At 43.2% G+C, this 19,754-nt stretch overlaps 2 protein-coding genes across 5 annotated transcripts; both read right to left on the reverse strand.

The window, feature by feature from the left end:
• Positions 1 to 3,336: 3,336 nt before the first annotated feature.
• On the reverse strand, positions 3,337 to 8,711 carry LOC127296266 (protein NRT1/ PTR FAMILY 8.3-like). Of its 3 annotated transcripts, none has more exons than XM_071819358.1 (5): positions 8,466 to 8,711; positions 6,483 to 6,582; positions 5,951 to 6,168; positions 4,967 to 5,523; positions 3,337 to 4,302 (listed from the first exon to the last, which is right to left on the reverse strand). In XM_071819358.1, exons 4-5 carry the CDS (start codon positions 5,518 to 5,520, stop codon positions 3,480 to 3,482), a joined length of 1,377 nt encoding a protein of 458 aa, XP_071675459.1. In that variant the 5' UTR covers positions 5,521 to 5,523; positions 5,951 to 6,168; positions 6,483 to 6,582; positions 8,466 to 8,711; the 3' UTR covers positions 3,337 to 3,479. The 3 variants fall into 3 exon arrangements, with proteins under 3 accessions (XP_071675459.1, XP_071675458.1, XP_071675457.1); XM_071819357.1 differs by adding an exon at positions 7,946 to 8,127 and having other exon boundaries at positions 4,967 to 6,168; XM_071819356.1 differs by having other exon boundaries at positions 4,967 to 6,168.
• A 1,141-nt stretch (positions 8,712 to 9,852) lies between these two features.
• Positions 9,853 to 19,484, reverse strand: LOC127296267 (protein NRT1/ PTR FAMILY 8.4). 2 transcript variants are annotated; one of them, XM_051326301.1, is made up of 6 exons: positions 19,349 to 19,478; positions 18,674 to 18,712; positions 18,524 to 18,604; positions 17,558 to 17,657; positions 17,058 to 17,275; positions 9,853 to 10,573 (listed from the first exon to the last, which is right to left on the reverse strand). In XM_051326301.1, the coding sequence occupies exons 3-6, from the start codon at positions 18,584 to 18,586 to the stop codon at positions 10,016 to 10,018; spliced, it is 939 nt and encodes a 312-aa protein (XP_051182261.1). In that variant the 5' UTR covers positions 18,587 to 18,604; positions 18,674 to 18,712; positions 19,349 to 19,478; the 3' UTR covers positions 9,853 to 10,015. The 2 variants fall into 2 exon arrangements, with proteins under 2 accessions (XP_051182261.1, XP_051182260.1); XM_051326300.1 differs by lacking the exon at positions 18,674 to 18,712 and having other exon boundaries at positions 18,524 to 18,627; positions 19,349 to 19,484.
• Between the last annotated feature and the right edge of the window lie 270 nt (positions 19,485 to 19,754).

The following is a 19,754-nucleotide window of genomic DNA, read 5'->3' on the forward strand; positions in this document are numbered from 1 at the left end:
CAGTACGTGTCGTAGTTCTGATTGGCGCAGGTGATGCCGTTCATAGACACCGTCTTCCCAGCTTCGGCGAGGCACTCCTCTTCTTTGACCGTCCATTTGATCCGAGGCTCGGCTGGCGGCGAGTTCTTCTTCCTTCTCTTCTTCTTCCCCTTGGACGGCACCTCCGGGGCTTCGGGCGCTTTCTCTTCGTCGACGTCATGGTCGACGTACGTCTGCTTATCTTCTTCGTCGATGTATTGAGTATCGTCGTTCTCATCAGCGTGGTGATCGCCATGGTCGAGGTTGGAGTTGAAGCCGCCCCGCGACGCGATGACTTCCGTCGCCCTTGCCTCCTCTTGTGTGAAGCTCGGGCTCGACGCGGCGGCCATGGAGTCCGACGTGATCATCTCGTGCATCACAGGCTCATTTGGCGGCGGCATCCCGGTGTTGGTGAAGGGGAGCGACCCACGTCTCAGGGCAGGCGAGTAGCCCTCGTACATCGCACCGTCGTACGCCGGCGGTGACGGCGTAAAACCGGCCATGCCGGCGGTGGCGTAGGTGTCATGGAACATGACCGTGGCCGGCGACGCCGGCGAGAAGGAAGGAGATCCGACGATACCTTGGGTAGGCCATGGCCCGGGGAATTGGGCGCGCGGGCGGCCGAAGTTGATGGAGATCAACCTCGCCTGTTCTTCCGCCGCCGCCGCCACCCTCTTCGCGCTGCACTTCTTCTCCCTCTCCGCCCACCCGCGAGTTTCGTTCCGCCGCCGCTCCACATCCGCCGCCCACTCCGTGTTTGAGATGCCCGGTGGCCTCTGTTTTGGCGCCCGCGGCTTCCTCGCCGTCGGCGCGCCGTCGGTGCGCCATCGGCGGCAAGCTCCTTCGGTGGCATGGTGGTGGAAGGGAAGAGGAGGAGCTGCAGCTGTGGGGGAGAATGGTGGTAGCTCCGAATTTCGGCGGGAAAAATGGTTCTATGCGTCGCAATTTGGAGGGAAAACGAAATTAATGGAGGGAACTACCAGTTGTGTCGCCGACAACGCGGGCCCGCTCGACGTTTCACGCGTTTTTGTTTCGTCCGGAGTCCCCGGCCGGACCTCGGGAACTCGGGGATGGCCTGAGCTCTCCGGACGGATGAAGGGCCTAATCCGGACAAAAACGAGAAGCCGGGGGCGCGGCTAAACTGTTTTCGTCCATCCGGATAAAAAAAAGGCGTCATGGGGACCTCGTCGGGGAGACGGCTGGAGATGCTCTAAGCTACGGAAACTCAAAACTGATCTCAGGTGGATATACACCCGGTATGTACAAAATATATTTCAAGAAGTTAAGAATTTAGGAAAAAATGGCATGTAGAGGGACATGTTATGTGCGAACATGAAATTTCACATAAAACCAACATTTTTTTGTGCCCTCTGTAAAAAGACGAGAAAATGTCTCGAGAAATCGATTATTTTAGCACCTAAATTTGTCTTTTTTAGACCGGGCACAAAACATGTCGGTTTTTTTGCTGAAAAACTTTGTGAGCATGTAACATGTCAACATATACACGAGACAATTATTTATATTTTTTAAATATGTATAAAATACATTTCAAATAAAGGGTGCATGATGCATAAACACCCTGTCCGGTAAGTTATCTCTTCGGTGAAAACCAATCATATTGGCAGACTTTGCATCCCAGCAATAGTAAAGTCTCTCGGAGCAATTCACATGATTAATCTAGCGATGCACAAAGAAAAAGAGTGGATAGCGGTGCAAATAATGAGCGAGTGAGTGTAAAAATTCCAAGTGTGGCGGCGCAAGAGTCGGCCACGATGCTAGTGATGATTTCGTGATGCCTACTAAATCAAATCACTGGAATGTGTTGTGTGAGGTGGTATGGTATGACTTACTAAATCAAATCAACCAGCATTTGGAGAATAGAGTGCAACAGCGTAATAATTTTTTTTTGGATAAAATTGGAACGAAGTATACTTAAGGATAGTACTTATATGGAAGCGACTAATTTTTGGTCGATCTAGAATTAAGTTAACTTTTAGTCTGATGACATCAACCAATATCATGTGCAACTTAATTGTTTGCTGCAATTGCAACTCCCGTTGGTATTTCTTCCATCGGCAAAAGTATCTTTGTCTCCTTCAACTTTAACGAAAAGCCCTAGAGTCGACCGAACTAATTTTTGGTCGATCTAAAATTAAGTTAACTTTTAGTCTGATGACATCAACCAATATCATGTGCAACTTAATTGTTTGCTGCAATTGCAACTCCCCGTTGGAATTTCTTCCATCGACAAAAGTATCTTTGTCTACTTCAACTTTAACGAAAAGCTCTAGAGTCGACCGAGTTCTAACTTAATTCCCAGTCAAGCAGAAACGTACTTATATAGTATATCTCAAGAACAACCGAGCATGTAGTAGCAAATGAACGAATTAACATGATTCTTTTTTCAAAATTTTAACTCAGCTTGTAATAATCAGATAAATTGATCTGAAGTGATAAATAATTCAAATAGGTAAAGTAGCCGATTGGACAGCAGTGCTGCCCCACAGGTACTTAGATAGCTGTACTGGTATCAATGGGGAAAATATCTAGTGATACCACACCTCACATGATACCATGATATCACTTTACAAAATTTAAATTTGTAAGTGACAAAAAAAATTACAATAAATTTGTGGTTGTTCACAAGATGTGTGTTTACGTTGTCTAAATTTTTTAGCTCCAAATTTAAAATACACAAAGAGAAACAAAAAAAGACAAATGTTGTGTGAATAGTGGCATTTTGAGTTTTTATTTCTCTAAGGATATTTCGAATTTGGTTATGAAAGTTACAAGGTATGTAAACACACATCTTGTGAACACCCAAAATTTTAGTTCCGAATTTTTTGACATTTACAATTTAAATTTTAAAAAATGGTATCATGGTATCAAATAAGGTGTGGTATCGTTAGATATGTTCTCCAGATCAATCTTTGTGTCCACTAGCAGCACGTACGCACGCAGATCCTAGTCACTATTCCACAACACATAGTTAAGGAATTGCTCCCACTGCGAATTCATAAAAAAGCGACCGACATCTGCAAGCCGACCAGCACTCTCCCCCAGATCGAGATCAGCAACTGCAATGGTCTGAGATAAAAAGTAGCCGGTGCTTTCGCGTGATTGTAGTTTATAATGAGTTAACTCGACCACTTGAGTGCACTGTCGTGCGAAGAACATGCTCTGTAGTACGGTCCAGATCTGTTACCCTGCCAATAGAAAGCACACAGAGATCCTTCACACTTGAGGCTAGCAACTGAAATGATTCGGAAACTGTTCCCACTCAAAGTAAGAAACTGCATCCAAGTATCAAACAGGACAGGATGCAACACTGTGACTATACATTACAGAAGAGACTGTACATTGTATCTTGTTGATGACAGAAATGTGCACACAGCTTTAAACTTTTAATCTGTACAACACATGGCAACAGCGGAAAAAAAAAAAGGAAAGCTGGCAACGAATTAAAGTACAGAAGCTTTCTTGCACTTGTACTGCTGTGCAAAGTAAATGAAAGCGAGGAAATTCAGAGAGCTGAGGCCAGCGATGAGCCAGAAGAAGCGGTCAAGATGGCCTTCGTTCAGGTTGTCAGGGATCCACCCCATTTGTCCCCCTTGCGTCGTAAAATAGGACACCAGTGTCAGTATGAACGAGCTAAGATAGCTTCCGAGAGACACGGTGACGAGGGCGAAAGCAGAGCACAGGCTTCTCATGGAATCCGGAGACTGGTTGTAGAAGAACTCGGCTTGCCCGATGGACGTGAACACCTCACCAACACCGATCAGCAGGTACTGGGGCGCTTGCCAGAGAATGCTCATGGGTACAGGCACCTTCTGATGGATCAGACCCTCTGATCTCGCGTTCTCCAGGCGCTTGATCTCGACCAATGCTGCAACCGCCACCGCGATGGTGGACACGAACAGACCGATCCCCATGCGCTGAAGCTCCGAGAAGCCCCTCTCCTTACCGGTCAATCTCCGGGCTATCGGCACGATGAATCTCTCATAGATGGGGACCCAAACAACGATGCTGATTACGTCCAAGGATGAGAGGGTGGCTGGTGGTATTTTAAATGATCCAACTTGGTTGTTGAGGATCATTCCTTGCTCTATAAACATTGATGAATTTTGGGCGCACACTGTGAAGAACACGATGCCTGTTGCCCAGATTGGAAACATCCTCATTAATATTTTGAGCTCTTCAATCTGTGTGACAGTGCAAAGCCTCCAAGGATTATGACAACCACCATGTTCACTCTGCATAATGACTGCAGATTTGTCGAGGAAACTGTAGAGGAAAGATAGTGCATCAGGTCAGAGATTATGTAAGTCTTTGCAGAGTACTCATGTCTCGCGCAAGATTTACCTGTCCCGATTCTGAAAAAAGGTTGCTGTGTCCAGGAAGTCCCAAGACACAAACTTGCAAGCATGTGAATGTCAGACCAATAGAGTAGCAGACTATGCAAATCCGTGTCAACTTTGTTATACTGTATTACCTCCGCTCTAAAACAAGATGGTGTACTAGGAAGTGTGTGGTTGATTTTTTCTAACTTGCACTATCAACATATAAACAGATTATTGATATTGATCAACTAAAATCGCATCAGATTTGTCAAGAAAATTAGTTCATTAATCTGTAACTCTTTCAACTTTTACTACTCCCTCCAATCCCCGACCCCCGACACTTATTATGGATGTACTAAATCCCCGACACTTACTATGGATCGGAGGGAGTAACACATTCAAATAAAAAATAGTGGACGAAGTTGGATCTTAAAGACTGTCTCTATCTGAAATGTCATATACTTTGAATGAGGGAGTAAAACATTTACTTCTTTTCTTCAACCCTTTTATATTGAAAACGGAAATCTGAAGTTCTGAACCCATTAATTTGGTAAGAGCAAGGACACCTTGGATAGCAAATATTTGTTAAGGATAACCAAGAAAAGTACCTGAATTCACTGATGTGCTCCAGCTTGCGGCTCCCCTCAATAGCTGATGTCTTACCGTGATGCTCATAGAGAAGAGAACTATCAACTGGCAAATCAACATTTCTCTTCCTAATGGCTGCAACAACTACCTGACATGCCCTTGTAAGCGGGCTTCCTCCAGGTATCTGAAATCTGTATACCTCTGAACCTAGAAAAAAGCTTCCGATGGCTAAGGCAATGAATAAAGTAGGGATTGCAAATCCAATGCCATATCCATATTTTTCTTGTACCCAAATAAGAATAGTGCCAGAGATCAATGAACCAATATTTATGGAGAAATAAAACCAATTGAAGAAAGCGCCTTTCTTTGTTCTCTCAACTGGATCAGTATCATCAAACTGATCAGCACCAAACGACGAAACACACGGCTTAATACCTCCAGCCCCTAAAGCAATCATATACAGTCCAATAAAGTATATCAGATATTGTGGTAATGCTGGTTGTGGACAAAAGGACCCAATACATTGAGGGGGCTGCAGAGAAGGAACTGATGCTGATAGTGTCAAAGCCGCCATCCCCTTTAAATGCATGTTGAGGAGCCATTAGTACAAAATATAAGCATGAACAAGTGCATAAGTGGGACGTAGAATTCACAAATAAGACAATTGGGCAAAGTGGGCAAAGTGGGTTTGCAAATGATGATTCATACTAGTAATCTAACAGGTTAGTAGATATGGTTGAACTACTATTATGCATCTGATCATAATGTTGGTTATGTGATAAGCCATATAGGCCCGGTTCACCCTGTCTAACAGTTAACCTCTCCAAGAACAAATATAAATGGGAACATCACCATAATATAGTAATTTGACATTTAAAATATGTGCATAGTTATTAACCATTAATATGCAAGCCATCTAAGTGAACATGAGAGAAAAGTATCTGATATCACTCCCAGTATGAATTTCTTGGGGTACATGTGCATTTCGCTAGTGGGCTACTTACAAGAAAGTAAATAGTTGAGAAAACGGCAATTGTCCGGTACTTTCCCTAGTATGAATCTGCTAAGGTTGCTCCAATAAGTGGTGTGAGATAACATGTTCCTTGCCAGGTAGTAAAGTTTCTCGCTGCAGAGACATTGCCTTCGTGCAGTCTTGTTGAAAGGTAAGTGACCAAACTTTTTGAGATGCCATAGTAGGCTAAGCGCTCACACACCTCAGTTCCTATCATGTAAGAAAAGACGATAGCCAGTTCAATTAAGACTAGATGGTATAACAGGAATATGTTTCTGGTATTTAGGAATAATATATATTCAGATATTAATGTTTTAGCACAAAATGCAGAAATGGAATTGAAATTGACAGGAATTTACACCCAATCAGTTCCAAGCTTAAGACTTCGCAAAATTGCAAGTCAGCTGACTATATGTTCTAAAAAATAAATTTTCACTCAGACACAATTAAATATAAATGGTTTTCGCCACTAAAAAATATATGTGGTCACTTTGTTCCCCAATAAAGAGATTTGGCTAAATTACCAAGAATTAATGAGCATGCTCTCCAATTGCCTGTATTATGCTTTAAAACAGGATGACCTCTGTAGTTGACTGACCCATCGCCTGTGTATTCCAGAAAATTCTGTGAAGAAAGTGAAATTAGTAATAGTTGACGTAGAAATCATTTGATGGGTGAAATCTCTATAACATGAGCAAAATGAGAAAAAAAAAAGGAAATATACAACACAAAAACTGTTGAATGAAACGAAAAACAACAAAAACTGACAGAAGCTGCAAGAAACCCAGCAGTTGTGTAATACTACCTCCGTTCCCAAATATAAGCCTTTTCAGAAGGAAAATTTAGCCTTCTAAAAAGGCTTATATTTTGGAACAGAGGCATAATTTTTAAAGGAACTACCTCACAAAATATGCAAACTGCATACGCGACACTAAAGGCAAAGTCACCATGATACTGCAAGAAATATGTAGGCTACATTCTTTTTTTAAAATTTATTTTCTAGACATTCTGATAGTGATCACATATGTAGGCCGGTTCCCTCAAAGGCTAGAACTCATAGAGCACATGATATGAAGAACATATCTCTCTCATGATGAATATATGGTGCTTCCCTTGCAAGGCATCCATATGATCAGCATGTACATTTTAACAGAGTCTTTACGCCTGGCTTTAGATTATAAAGCCACACACTGGCCAAAAAGAGTTAACAAAGAATTGGTCGCTTGGGCATCAGTTTACAGTAGAAGCACTCTCAGTTTAAACTTAAAGGAAACATCCAGGGAGTTCACGAGGAACAGTTATAGGCCATTAGTTCTGTGCCAAATCTCCCACACACCTAAATAACCAAAATAAACCTAGCCTACTCCACTTGGCGCATTAGGTGTCTTGAGGCTATTGGTCTGGGCTCAAAAGAAGGAAGAAAGGGCTTTGTTTCTATACAGAAATAATAGAGAATAGGTTACACCTTCATCTAGAGAATTGCAGCAGAAGCTAAAATTTTCAACACAACAATCTTATAGAGTAAGATTATCTCCCGATGGAAATTATTTATTTGTTGATTTGAACAGTTGAACATTCAATACGTTACATGGCTTCCTTCCACGTTCTTTTAGTACGAATTACTACATCAATATCTGAAGAATATTGATTTTTAGGAGAAGTCAAGTAGTAGACAGCCAACACATGTTTCAAGTACGGGTATGTAGTACAGAAACTGTCCAACAGGGAACATATAACTACAAATATTACAGTGTTGTACTTACACCTGTTATCCTGAAATAGTTCAGTGAACAATACCATAATTACAAAACAAAGTTTATCATTCATGGATAAGTTGATCGAAACAGACGGTTATCGAAAATATAACAAGAAGAACAGATAATCGGACCTAAACAATCCGTGTTTCAGTCAAACATGTGCAACCCATTCCCCTCCATCTGTTTCAATCAAACCATAGAAACTGTACCAGTCAAATCAATCATCATACCTCTGAAACAGGAAAATGTCAGCAAATTTCCCACCAACAAGCAAATCCAGATTCTGAAAGTAATTTCTACAAGTCAATCGACGTACAAACTCCAGAATTTCTGCATGTTCCACTGGAATACCGAATACATCCAATCCAAGGTGCATCAGGACTCTAAAGCGGTCGCCGTCAGCCCGTCAACCCTGTGTGGCTCACCTGTTAGTCATAACTGCCCCTCTAAACATCCCCCCCCCCCCCCCCCCCCCCTTCGTTATCAGTACTATTTTGCAAGAGACCAATCAAAGAAGTGCATATCATTCTGGACGAGCTCTACACGAACCCAATGATCCCAGAACTAAGAAATTTCAGGTACCTTTTGGCTTCCTTTTCACGATAACACTCAAATTAAATGGCCAAAATAAGAAACTAATTGAAGGGGATAGAAGAGCCAGAAACCCTACAAATTCTTGAATCTTGGTGGAACAAACAACCAGCAAGACCAAAAATTCCATGGAGAGGGGATGAGAAGACGGGGGAGTACCTCGGGCTGCGTCGCCCGGACTAGCAGGATCTGCTGCTCCACCTCCTCCTCCACCAACGACCCCATGAATGCAGCTTTGGAAGTTCCGAAGGCTTGCTGTTCCGTTCAACCAAAACTTCGGAGTCTCGGTGAAATAGTGAGTTAATTGTCTCTTTCGAAGCAACTGAAATCACCGCTGCTAGTACTAATCCAAGAAGCAGGGAGACGAAGCAACATGTTTGACTCTACTGCCCTGCAGAATACAGAGTTGATTGGTCGCCATTGTTAATAGTGATACTGCAATCGTAGCCCCAAAATTTTAATAATTGCGCAAACATCCTTATTTGGACTGCAATGCAACCCATGCTTGGACCTAAATTTTTTCTTTTTTGCGATTTAAGATCTTTATTGATTATTCGCCAGGATTACAATCAATCAACACAATTCATGCAGAAATGTTGGATTACAGTTGAGCCATAAGCATCTCATCCTATCCGAACTAACCTGTTTGGCATATTGGTGAGCGGCATAATTTGCATCTCGCCCAACATAAATTATGCTACAGCTAGCAAAAGCTCCTCTTAACTCGCTAATCTCTTGGCATATTGGGAAATTTTCTGATTTATCCTGCCGTTCCTCGTTGCACATGTTAACAACCCCCTCGGCATTGTTGGCACATTTGACCACTTGGTTTTTCTTTTTCTTACACGGGGATGTTGTGACACATCTGGAACTTTTTTTGATGCATTAATGAAGTCTTGCAGAGAACAGCCGAATAATGAATGTACAGCGCTCATATCATCTCGTTCCTAGCATATTGCGTCTCGTAATATGCAAATTTATCGGAGACTTGGATGCGATTGTTTTCCCTATGCTTTCTTATTTTTATCTTATCCGTTTTCCCACTAAGCCACGCGTCGTGGAAACCGGGATGGACTCCACGAAGCGGAAAACGACTGGATCTGGATGGTAATCTACTTCTACTCCCCTGACGCCAACGAAGCGGGGCCGCGACTTCTGCAGGTCAGGTCTTTCTTTTGCCGTCAAGTCCAGTGTGCGAATAGGGCATTATCTGAAGACGCGTTTCCATGAACATATCAGCTCAGTTGCAGCTTGGTACATCTGAAGAGATATCTAGCTCGGGCACCAAAACTGGGCCTTCGGTGCACATAAGCCTACTGCTGTACAGTTTCGGTTTTTTTTTTTTATGCCGCTGCATAGTTTACCTGTGAACATGACGATATCACAGTGCAATTTATTCACGCCTGTGCCATTCCTAACTAAATGCAGTATGAAGTAGGATCCCTATGCCTCAGATCGTACAGTTCAGTTCTAACACACACTGGCATATAACTTCTTCAGGACGTTGCTACCAAGGAAGAAACAGCTAAGCAAAATAACGCGCAAATTCAGGTATTTATATCGTTTTACAATATAAACATATTGTACAATCTAGGACAGCACAATTTGTTTTTCAATAACACATACAACACTGTTTCTCTTACAATGAGCATTTCCAGCAAAAATACTTCAAGGTTATTGTTTCCCTTACATGCCAAGGGCAATGAGTTTCAGGAAGCCTTCTTACATTTGTACCTCGTAGCAAAGAATGCAAAGACTAAAATATTCAATAAACTCAGACCAGCCATCATCAGGTAGAACCGATCCAAATGCCCTTCATTCAAGTTGTCAGGTATCCACCCTGGGCTGCCTCCTCTTGCTGTGAATACCGGCACGAGAGAAAGGATAAATGAACTCAGGTAACTTCCAGCCGAGACGTTAGCAAGTGAGAATGCCATACATAAGCTTCTCATGGCATCTGGAGATTCATCATAGAAAAATTCTGTTAACCCAATGTTGGAGAACACCTCGGCGACTCCTTGCAGGAAGTACTGGGGTCCTTGCCACAGGATGCTCATCGGAACAGCCACTTTGTGGTGCACCAAACCTTCGGCCTGTGCAATCTGTAAGCGATTACTCTCCACCAATGCTGCTGACACCATTCCTGACCAAACAGTCCAAGTGAAGAATATGTACTGAGAAGAGACTGGATCTGACCAAACAGTCCAAGTGTGAGGACCAGTTGAGATTAATGGAAGTGCTACTGACAAAAGCAACATCATCATTCCCTGAATCGACAGAATGGAAAAAGAAACAAGGTAAAGAAACATATTAAGAAAACAGAGCCCAATTGTTAAGTGTACATGCTAAGGTAAACAAATATCTTTTTCTTTTTTTCTTTTACATTTAGGGATTTCTATTTTCGTGCCTTCAGGTCCTTAGTTGTACTCAGTTTTCCACAGCCCCTTAGTTTTTCCTCAGTTTTCCCCAAGCCTTTGTCTGAAACCCGCAGAAGGAGCTCGGACGGAAGGAATCCGTTTAGTTGAACGTTCCATGTTGACGTGTGGGGCTGCGTCGTTTGTGGGGCCGCGTCGTGTGGGGCTGGTAGAAAGAGACCGCGTGGGACAGGACGAGACCGTGTTTGGTTGTACGTGAGAGCTGGGTTTTGTCTCTCTCGGCCCAAATTGGTATTTTTAAGAGCACCTTTTCCCCTCTTTCTCTCTCTTTTTCACGAAATTAGTATCAAATCTAGAGAAGCTTCTATTTCTATCTTTCTTCAATTATTTATGCCTTTTGGCCCTCGTTTTTTGCCCAATATGGCAGCAAATCTAGAAGCTAGTATATGATAAATTCACAGCAGCATAATCAGAAAACTAAGTATAATACATAAACTGCATACAGCAGCCAATAACGTTGTAAATGTTCACGACAAACTAAGCTGAAAAAAATACAAGACGCACGCAATGTATGGCAAACAAGAAGATTCCTCTTTCCTCATATATTTCTTCGTCGCTCCATTCGTGCATTATCCCAAGGAAATATTCATTGAACTCCTTCCGTCTGCAGTGTGCGGCCAATACATCCTCCAAACGGTATGGCATGTGTTCATTTCTCAGACCGTCATTTCTCAGACCGTAGTTTCCCATTCTATCCACATATCGTGGCCACTCATCCCAGGCCTTTGTATCATGAATGTACTCTCTGATATAACCCAAATCGGCGTAGTAGATGCAGCCAGGTCGAAGTGTCGGGTGCACTCTGGTGTCGACGGAGATACACCGGATATAATGCACGAAGAAGGCATGACTGCCAATGTTACTGACCGGATGGAGAGAGCGGCTCTGAGTGTCCACACGGTACACCAATGGTTGGTCCTCCAAAAGCATGTTGTCTAACAACACAAGCAGAAGATCACCATCCGACTTCACAAGATATAACTTGTCATTTCCAAGTTGTGGAAATGAAATTAGTGTCTCCATCTTGACAGTGCTCGCGCGCTGCTGCAACTGTACATTGGTGCACACTATTCTTCCGGACTCAAAATTGTCCACAGCTATTGCATACAGTTCACCATTGAACGGGGTAATGCAATGCAAACAATGGTTCTCGATCGAAAATCTTCCTTCTCCCCAATCTTCATATATATCCTTAGTTGGAGTGCTCTCATCGACCCAACTAATTTCGTTCGGGTAATGTGAGCAAACAAAGACCATAGTCGGGGATTTGATTACAGCGACTGAATCCAGAAAAACAGATGACATCTGCGCCTCAAACATAGTGTTCGATGCCTTTGTGAGTGGGTTCAGAAGCCGTATCTTGTGCGGCGGGTTCTTCTGCGCCTCAAACATATATTGATGAAGATAACATTCAGCATTAAGATTGAAAATAAGAATAGATTAACCCCATAGATATGGAGGAATTTGAACCTTGCACGAACATTCGATAGATCTATGGTGACGTAGCGGGATGTGCCGAGTTGGAGGAAGGTGAACTCAGCGGCGCGTGGAAGGACGTGGTCTACCATGATCCATTTGTGCAGGTGCACGTCAGGCTCAGGTAAACCTGAGCGCCAATTTCTACAGACTTGCCTCATAGCAGAGTAGGCGTCCACGTACTCCTCATTCGCCAGTAAGCATTTGCCGATCTTGTGGAGTGGTCCGTCAGCCATGAGAGAGGCCCAGCTCACGGAGGCGCCGCGCTTGGATGCGCCGCCCTCGGAGGCGACGGGCTCGGGGGCGATGGCCGCCGGCGCATTCTTCTTCTCCATCGCCGGCAGGGCTCGTACGGCGGTTGGGGTTTTTCCTTCGATTTGGAGAAGTTGATGGGACGTGAGAGGCGTGGTTTCGTGCGTGAGCGAGAATGAGACGTACTGTGTGCAGAGGGAGGGAGAGAGGGGCTTACGCGTCCTAAATGCGACCCGCGTCCTACGCGTCCACTATTGCACGTTTGCACCGCGACACGCATCAACAATGGCACGTCTTCCACTTCTGCACCGCAACACGCGCCCTCGAGTCTAACCCTGGAAATTTAGATATACTCAGGTATACCCTCGAGTCATATACTAGCATTTTTTTTGTGCTCAGTTTTCCACTTGAGTGCTAATACTGGCTAGTGCAATATACTCAGTTTTACCCTCAAGTGGCTGGTCGTCAACAAAGAGTCAACAAATGGGATTAACTAGTTAAATGAGTTATTTAATGTGCAAAAAATTTCGAAAAAGAGTGGCACTTACTCATGGAGTCTTTACCACAAATTGCCATTCACAAATCATAGATAAATCATAGATAAATCAAGTTTTACCACAAATTGCCACTTCTCAAATCACCTAGTAGCTATGAAGGTGCATGGTTTTCCACAATAAGCCCTACCCAAAACAACTTTCCCCAAAACATACTTTGTCTGAATGAGGCCATAATTTTCACTCATGTATATTTGTATTCCAAATAGTTTGAGGTAGGCCAAGATGGGTTTCATTGTACAAAACACGCATTTTTCATTTTTTAGATCTCATATTTGAATCCCTTAGTCTGTTTACTACTCACTTGCCCTTGGTTTCTTGATACTACTCAGTTTTGCCTTCTTCCTTCACAAATTCTCACAGACGCCCAACATTGCCCTGATTGGTCTAGCCCATGTCACGCGGATCGTGCCCGCCGACCGTTGATCGTATGATTTAACGGGCAGGATAACCTCTATCTCTCTCTGGTCGGGGCCACCACCCTCTCTCTCTGTCGGCGGTTAGCTTACACCCTCTATGTATGCTAAAGGGCGGTTACCCAGTACGCTAAAGTTTGGTTTTCTGCATTATTTTTCACGAGCTAAATTATAAACTCTTTTAGGCATTATTTTTCACGCAAAAAATGATACACCATCACCCATTTGTTGTAGCCATTACTTTTCACGCAAAAAATGATACACCATCACCAATTTGTTGTAGCCATTACTTTCCACGCAAAAAATGATACACCATCACCCATTTCTTGTAGCCATTACTTTCCACGCAAAACATGATGAACAATCACCGATTTCTTGTAGCCATTACGATAAAATGATAAACTATCATGAATTACCATTTTTTTAGGCATTACTTTTCACGGTAAAATGATAAACTATATCACGAAGTTCCATTTCCGTCAAGATAGTCCGCATTACTTTTTTGTTGAGATATATACCCCCACAACGGTCATCTCCTCCTTAATTTATTGTGTAAACTCCCACAACGGTCACCTCCTCCTTAATTTATTGTGTAAACCCCTACAACGGTCATCTCTCCCTTATAAACACCCACAACGGCCATCCCTTGTGTCAATAGGTTGTGCCTCTCTCTTCTTCGTTCACATACACTTGATCCATTGACATGGCTTCCACGTCTCGGACACGGACCGGAAGGGGAAGGGGCGGCCGGGTGGTGGATCATCATCATTGCCACCACCACCGCCAACACTGCCATTTATCATAGAGGAGTTCTTCATCATCGTCTGTGAAGACCCTTTGGTCAAGAAGGTACGTACGCGTTCCCACATATATGATGCATGTGATTAATTATGGGCATGTTCTAAAAAAACCTTTAATTTCAAACGATCGACGCTCAATCTCTTTGCAGGCACTCCCAAAAAAGTTTGCGGACTATCTTGACGGCCAGAAGCCAGCTAAGGTGTATCTGCGAGCAGCTGACTGTGGTCCTCATCTCTGGACCGTGGAGGTCCTATTTGATGGTCAAGGCCGGATGTACCTCGACAAGGGCTGGGAGAATTTCGCCATCGCGCACGGTGTGGATTTTGGCTGCTTCGTACACTTCAAATATGAAGGCGATGATGTGCTCACAGTGAAGGTGTTCGACGGAACAATGTGCAGGAAGTACTACTACTCGGACGACGAAGATACTGACGATGAAAACGACGACGACGCGAAGCCATGCATCCATCCCCTTTAGATAAGGGGATTATGACCAAGAATATATATGTAGCTTCATATGCATCGATTTAGAGATCTAGCTATTTTCCTATATATTATGCATTTAAAAAATTATATCGCAATTTCCACCATGATTCGAGCACCACAGCCTCCAAACGATGCCGATATCGGCATGGTCAGAACGGCTATGCTCGCCGCCACTGCTAGGTCACCGTCGGGAAGCACCATGTTTAGCATAAGATTCACTTTAGATTAAGCTGCGAAAATAGTCACCTGCCATTGGCTGAGGCAGCCCCACAGAGCGGCTCTATATGATATTCTCTAAATAAATAGACGACCCCAGCGGTCATTGGATGCGGAGGCCCCACAGAGCGGCTCTATATGATATTCTCTAAATAAATAGACGACCCGAGCGGTCATTGGCTGCGGAGGCCCCACAGAGCGGGAATATATGATTTTCTCTAAGTAAATAGATGATCCCACTGGTCATTGGCTACGGCAGACCCACAGAGCGGCAATATATGTCTTTTCCTGAAAAATAGACGACCCCACTGGTCATTGGCTGCGACAGCCCCACAGAGCGGTTATATATGTCTTTTCCTGAAAAATAGACGACCCCATTGGTCATTGGCTGCGGCAGCCCTATAGAGCGGCCCCATTTGTCATTGGCAGCACCGCGTATACAATCAGGAAATAAAACGGCCCACGCGTCAGCGACAGATGGATGGCTACCCGTCAGCACGAGACGGTCAGAGAGGAGCTGCGTTCTGTGCAGCCCCACCCGTCAGATTAACGGTAACGGTAAGGCCTCTGACCTGACGGCAACCCTCCCGTCCGAGCGTCTACGAGGGGTTTCAAACTAGAGGGAGGGGAAAACTGAGGAAAAGTTAAGAGGTTGGAAAAAACTGAGCATAACTAACAAACCAGGGGCACGAAAATAGAAATCCCTTATATTTAAGCCTGTAGGTTGGTTGCTTGTTTTCTTAGGTGTTTAGTTCTAAAAAAAATTATTAGGTATTTAGTTTATGTAGGAACCACCTTTGTGTCCTCTTTCCCAACAACAACAACAACAACAAAGCCTTTTTCCCAAGCAAGTTGGGGTAGGCTAGATATGAAACCCAATAGAAAAGAGAACCAAAACAAGGAGAAAGAAAGGGAAAAAAAGGAAAAAAGGAAAGAAAAGGAAGAGAGTGACTAAGGTTCCAGTACATGGATCGCTAATCTCCATGCAGTCTTGATAATGCAGTCCTATCAAGAGCCAAGACTTTAGGTAAATTCCAATCCCTCAAGTCTCTTCCTCCGCCCACGTCAACTTTGCTCGTCCTCTACTCCTTCTAGTCTCCTCCATACTCCTTAGAGTTCCACTGTTAACGATAGCTTCTGGAGGCTGGATATGCCCAAACCACCTTAGTCGGTGTTGGACTAGCTTCTCGTCGATTGGTGCGATCCCTAGCCTAACATGAATTACCTCGTTCCTAATCCGGTCCTTTCTTGTATGGCCGCACATCCAACATAGCATGCGCATCCCCGCGACACTCATTTGTTGGATATGTTTTCTTTTAGTGGGCCAACATTCTGCCCCATAAAGCATCGCCGGTCTGACCGCCGTCCTATAGAACTTACCTTTTAGCTTTTGTGGGACCTTCTTGTCACATAGGATACCAGATGCCTGCCGCCACTTCCTCCACCCTGCATTGATCCTGTGGCGAACATTCTCATCGATATCACCATTGCTTTCCAACATTGATCCCAAGTAACGGAAGGTGTTTCTCTTGGACACTATTTTTCCTTCTAAACTGACATCTCCGTCTTCACTACCAACACCACTAAAGTCGCATCGCATGTACTCAGTCTTGGTCCTGCTAAGTCTAAACCCCTTTGACTCCAAAGTCTAACTTCCTATTCACGCCGGCCTAGTTTCATCTACTAGCACCACATCATCAGCAAAGAGCATACACCAAGGAATATCTCCTTGTATATCCTTGGTCACCTCATCCATCACCAAGGAAAACATGTATGGGCTCAAGGCTGACCCTTGATGTAATCCTATCGTGATTGGGAAGGTATCGGTCTCACTATCACCTGCGCGAACACTTGCCACAACACGATCGTACATATCTCAGATGAGGGTAATGTATTTTGTTAGAACTTTGTGTTTCTCCAACAAAATTGAGTGAACATGCCATAATATTACTCTGCACTTGTATCATTCGTCCAACAGAACATCATCATATTGGGTACTAAAAATAAAGTTTCTACTCCTTCTGTGTAAATAGGATCTCCTTTGTAAGTGATTACTTCAAGAAAATAAGGGAACTACTGCAGCATAAATGGGCATGAGTGATTTGTAGCACTTACAGCAATGAAAATCGTGCAGGAGATCAAAGCTGTCTGGTACTTCCCCAGATATGAATCAGCAACGAAGGCTCCAATCAGAGGTGTGAGGTAGCTAGTACCTTGCCAAGTTGCAACATTTCTTGCAGCAGCCACATTTGTTTCATGTAGGACTTTTGTGAGATAACTGACTAGGTTTTTCGCGATCGAAGAGTATGCCAGAAAACAGCAGAATGAACAAACTGCAACAAAGTAGTTTTCTTTCAGTTGGAGCTTGCATTGAATACAGAACGTGACCATAAAATTCTAAAGTTCAACAAGAATTTTGTTCAGTATAAGAAGAGGTAAAATATCCTCACAAACAATGTTGAGAATTGGGACGTATATGAACGTTTGAGTGTGAAGTATAAGTGTCATTGTTCAAGTAAATTTTCAAAAATTGGTTACAAGTATTTAAATATCACCATTTCTACGATCTTCCAATAGAAGGTTGATAATAATACTGAGGATTGTCCACTATTAACCTATTGTTAAGGAGGAGGCCTTCCACTTCCCTGTAAGTTTTCTGGAAGCAGGATGCCCACTGATGCAAACAGATCCATCCCCTGTATATTCTGAGGTATTCTACATTCCACGGTAAAACAAATTATCAATAATGATAAGTGTCTCCCATCTAACTTTGCAAATATGTGTGAATAGAAAAATTTACATTAAATAATATTATAGCATCGATAGATAATTATTACGAGCAGAGGGAGGACTGGCAATAATAACAGTTCCATGTATAACACATCAAAATCAGCATAAAAATATAATACCGAACTGATGAGATGATGGCTTTTGTTTTGTATTTATTACCTCCATGTATAACACATCCAAATCTTCTTACAAATATAATAGCAGATTTAACTTGGAATTAAAGATTTCAAACCCGGAAAATGTCCCAAAAAAGCGAGTGCACAATATTTTATTCCAACAGAATTTGTTTTGCCATTTGGTCTTACTTGCAACAGCGCACTACTAAGTTCTCGCAAAAAAACATAGTGCTAAATTCTAAAATGCTCTGGGACATCGACCGAAAGCAGTATTTTCACAGACATTGGTATGAATCAGACCAAACAGCATGCACAAAAAGTATGGCCGGAGAGACATTGTTTTCTTTAAGTTTAACTTTATTAGTTAAGACTAGACTTGGAAATTTAGCAGTGTCTTGGATACAATGTCATGGTTCATATAACTAAGCATGGAAATTGTTTGCCTATTCAGGAAACAGAGGTATGCAAGACACCGTTGCTGAAACAGCATACACTTTTTCATTAATAATCCAGATCACACACACAGTACCAGAGTAAGGAATTGCATTATCTTATGAACTACAATGAACAAAAGCTGAACCAATACATGTGTAGAAATGATGCATATCTGACTACAAATATCTGTTCGAGAGGGAAAGAGAGAGAGAGAGAGCAAGAGACTCCATGAGCACAAACCTCCTGCGAGGAGTTGCCTGCGTCCAGCAGAGGGCCCTTGTCAAACAGATCCGTGGAGTCCATCGCTTTGTTCTCTTGCGACTGGAAGAGACGAGGTTAATGTCCTGAGAGAGCAAGAGGAAGAAGGTAACATGAAAATAGTGGACCTACAGGTTGGATGTCTCAATCAGCCTACTGGTGTGATGCAACCTGAATAAGCAACAAATAAACAGTGTCACCAGCTAACATGCGGAATGCGTGAGATGCTTATTCCAACTGCCTCTGATGTCACAACCGAGTATGGACAGACATGCCACACATGAGGAGACATATAAAATAAGTACTCCCTCCCGATCCATATTAATTATCGCTGAAATGAGTGAATAGATACACTAGAATGTGTCTAGATACATTCATATTAGCGACGAGTAAAATGAATAGGAGGAAGTATGAAATATTGAAAAAAAAGGCGCAGCATTCAGTCATGACAATCACAAACAGAGGAAGCGGGGAGTAGGGGACTTGGTAGCATCAACCCCGTCAACGCCTCAACCACTATCCTCGTGTTTTACAGAATACACCTTTCCGGAGCGGGTCTCACAATTCACAAATCAAACATGAGCAACAAACCATCGAGCACCAAGAGACCATTAATCTATATTTGCAACTCCGATAGACGATCCTTCCCAACAAAAAATCCTAACTGAACAATAAAAGCAACGAGCGCCGTGCAAGTTATTGGCGGCACCAGGCTGCAACCGGAAGAACCTTCCCAATCCCCACTCAAATCAATGAAGCATACAGATGCGCGGGAAATAACTGTAGAAACTTGGAGAGTTTACTCACCGCGAGAGGGCGGCGTGAGCTGGTTGGGGTTCGGCGGAGAGCCCGAGACCGCCGGAGAGCGCGCTGCTGCAGCCTGCTGCAAGAGTGGAAAAAGCAGGGCGAGGAGACGCACCACGCGTCTGTTGCGGTTGGTACGCGCGCAAAATAATAATTCTATTGAACCTAATGCACAAATTTATCTGTCTAAACAAACTTTAAAAATTGACGACAGACAATCAAATTTCATACGTTTTTTTTTCTCCTACCGCATGCCAATTGTTGGATTGCTCCACACACTGAATCTATTTACGGTTTCATAGAATTATGTTTTTGGGTACGATCGCTGGAGAAAACATTCTTCCCCATGTAGACTTGAGCATGCACAAAAACACCAAGACCTAATTTATTTCCATCACCCAAACATCTG

This window comes from Lolium perenne, chromosome 4 (genome assembly GCF_019359855.2).
Source record: "Lolium perenne isolate Kyuss_39 chromosome 4, Kyuss_2.0, whole genome shotgun sequence".
Lineage (NCBI taxonomy): Eukaryota > Viridiplantae > Streptophyta > Magnoliopsida > Poales > Poaceae > Lolium > Lolium perenne.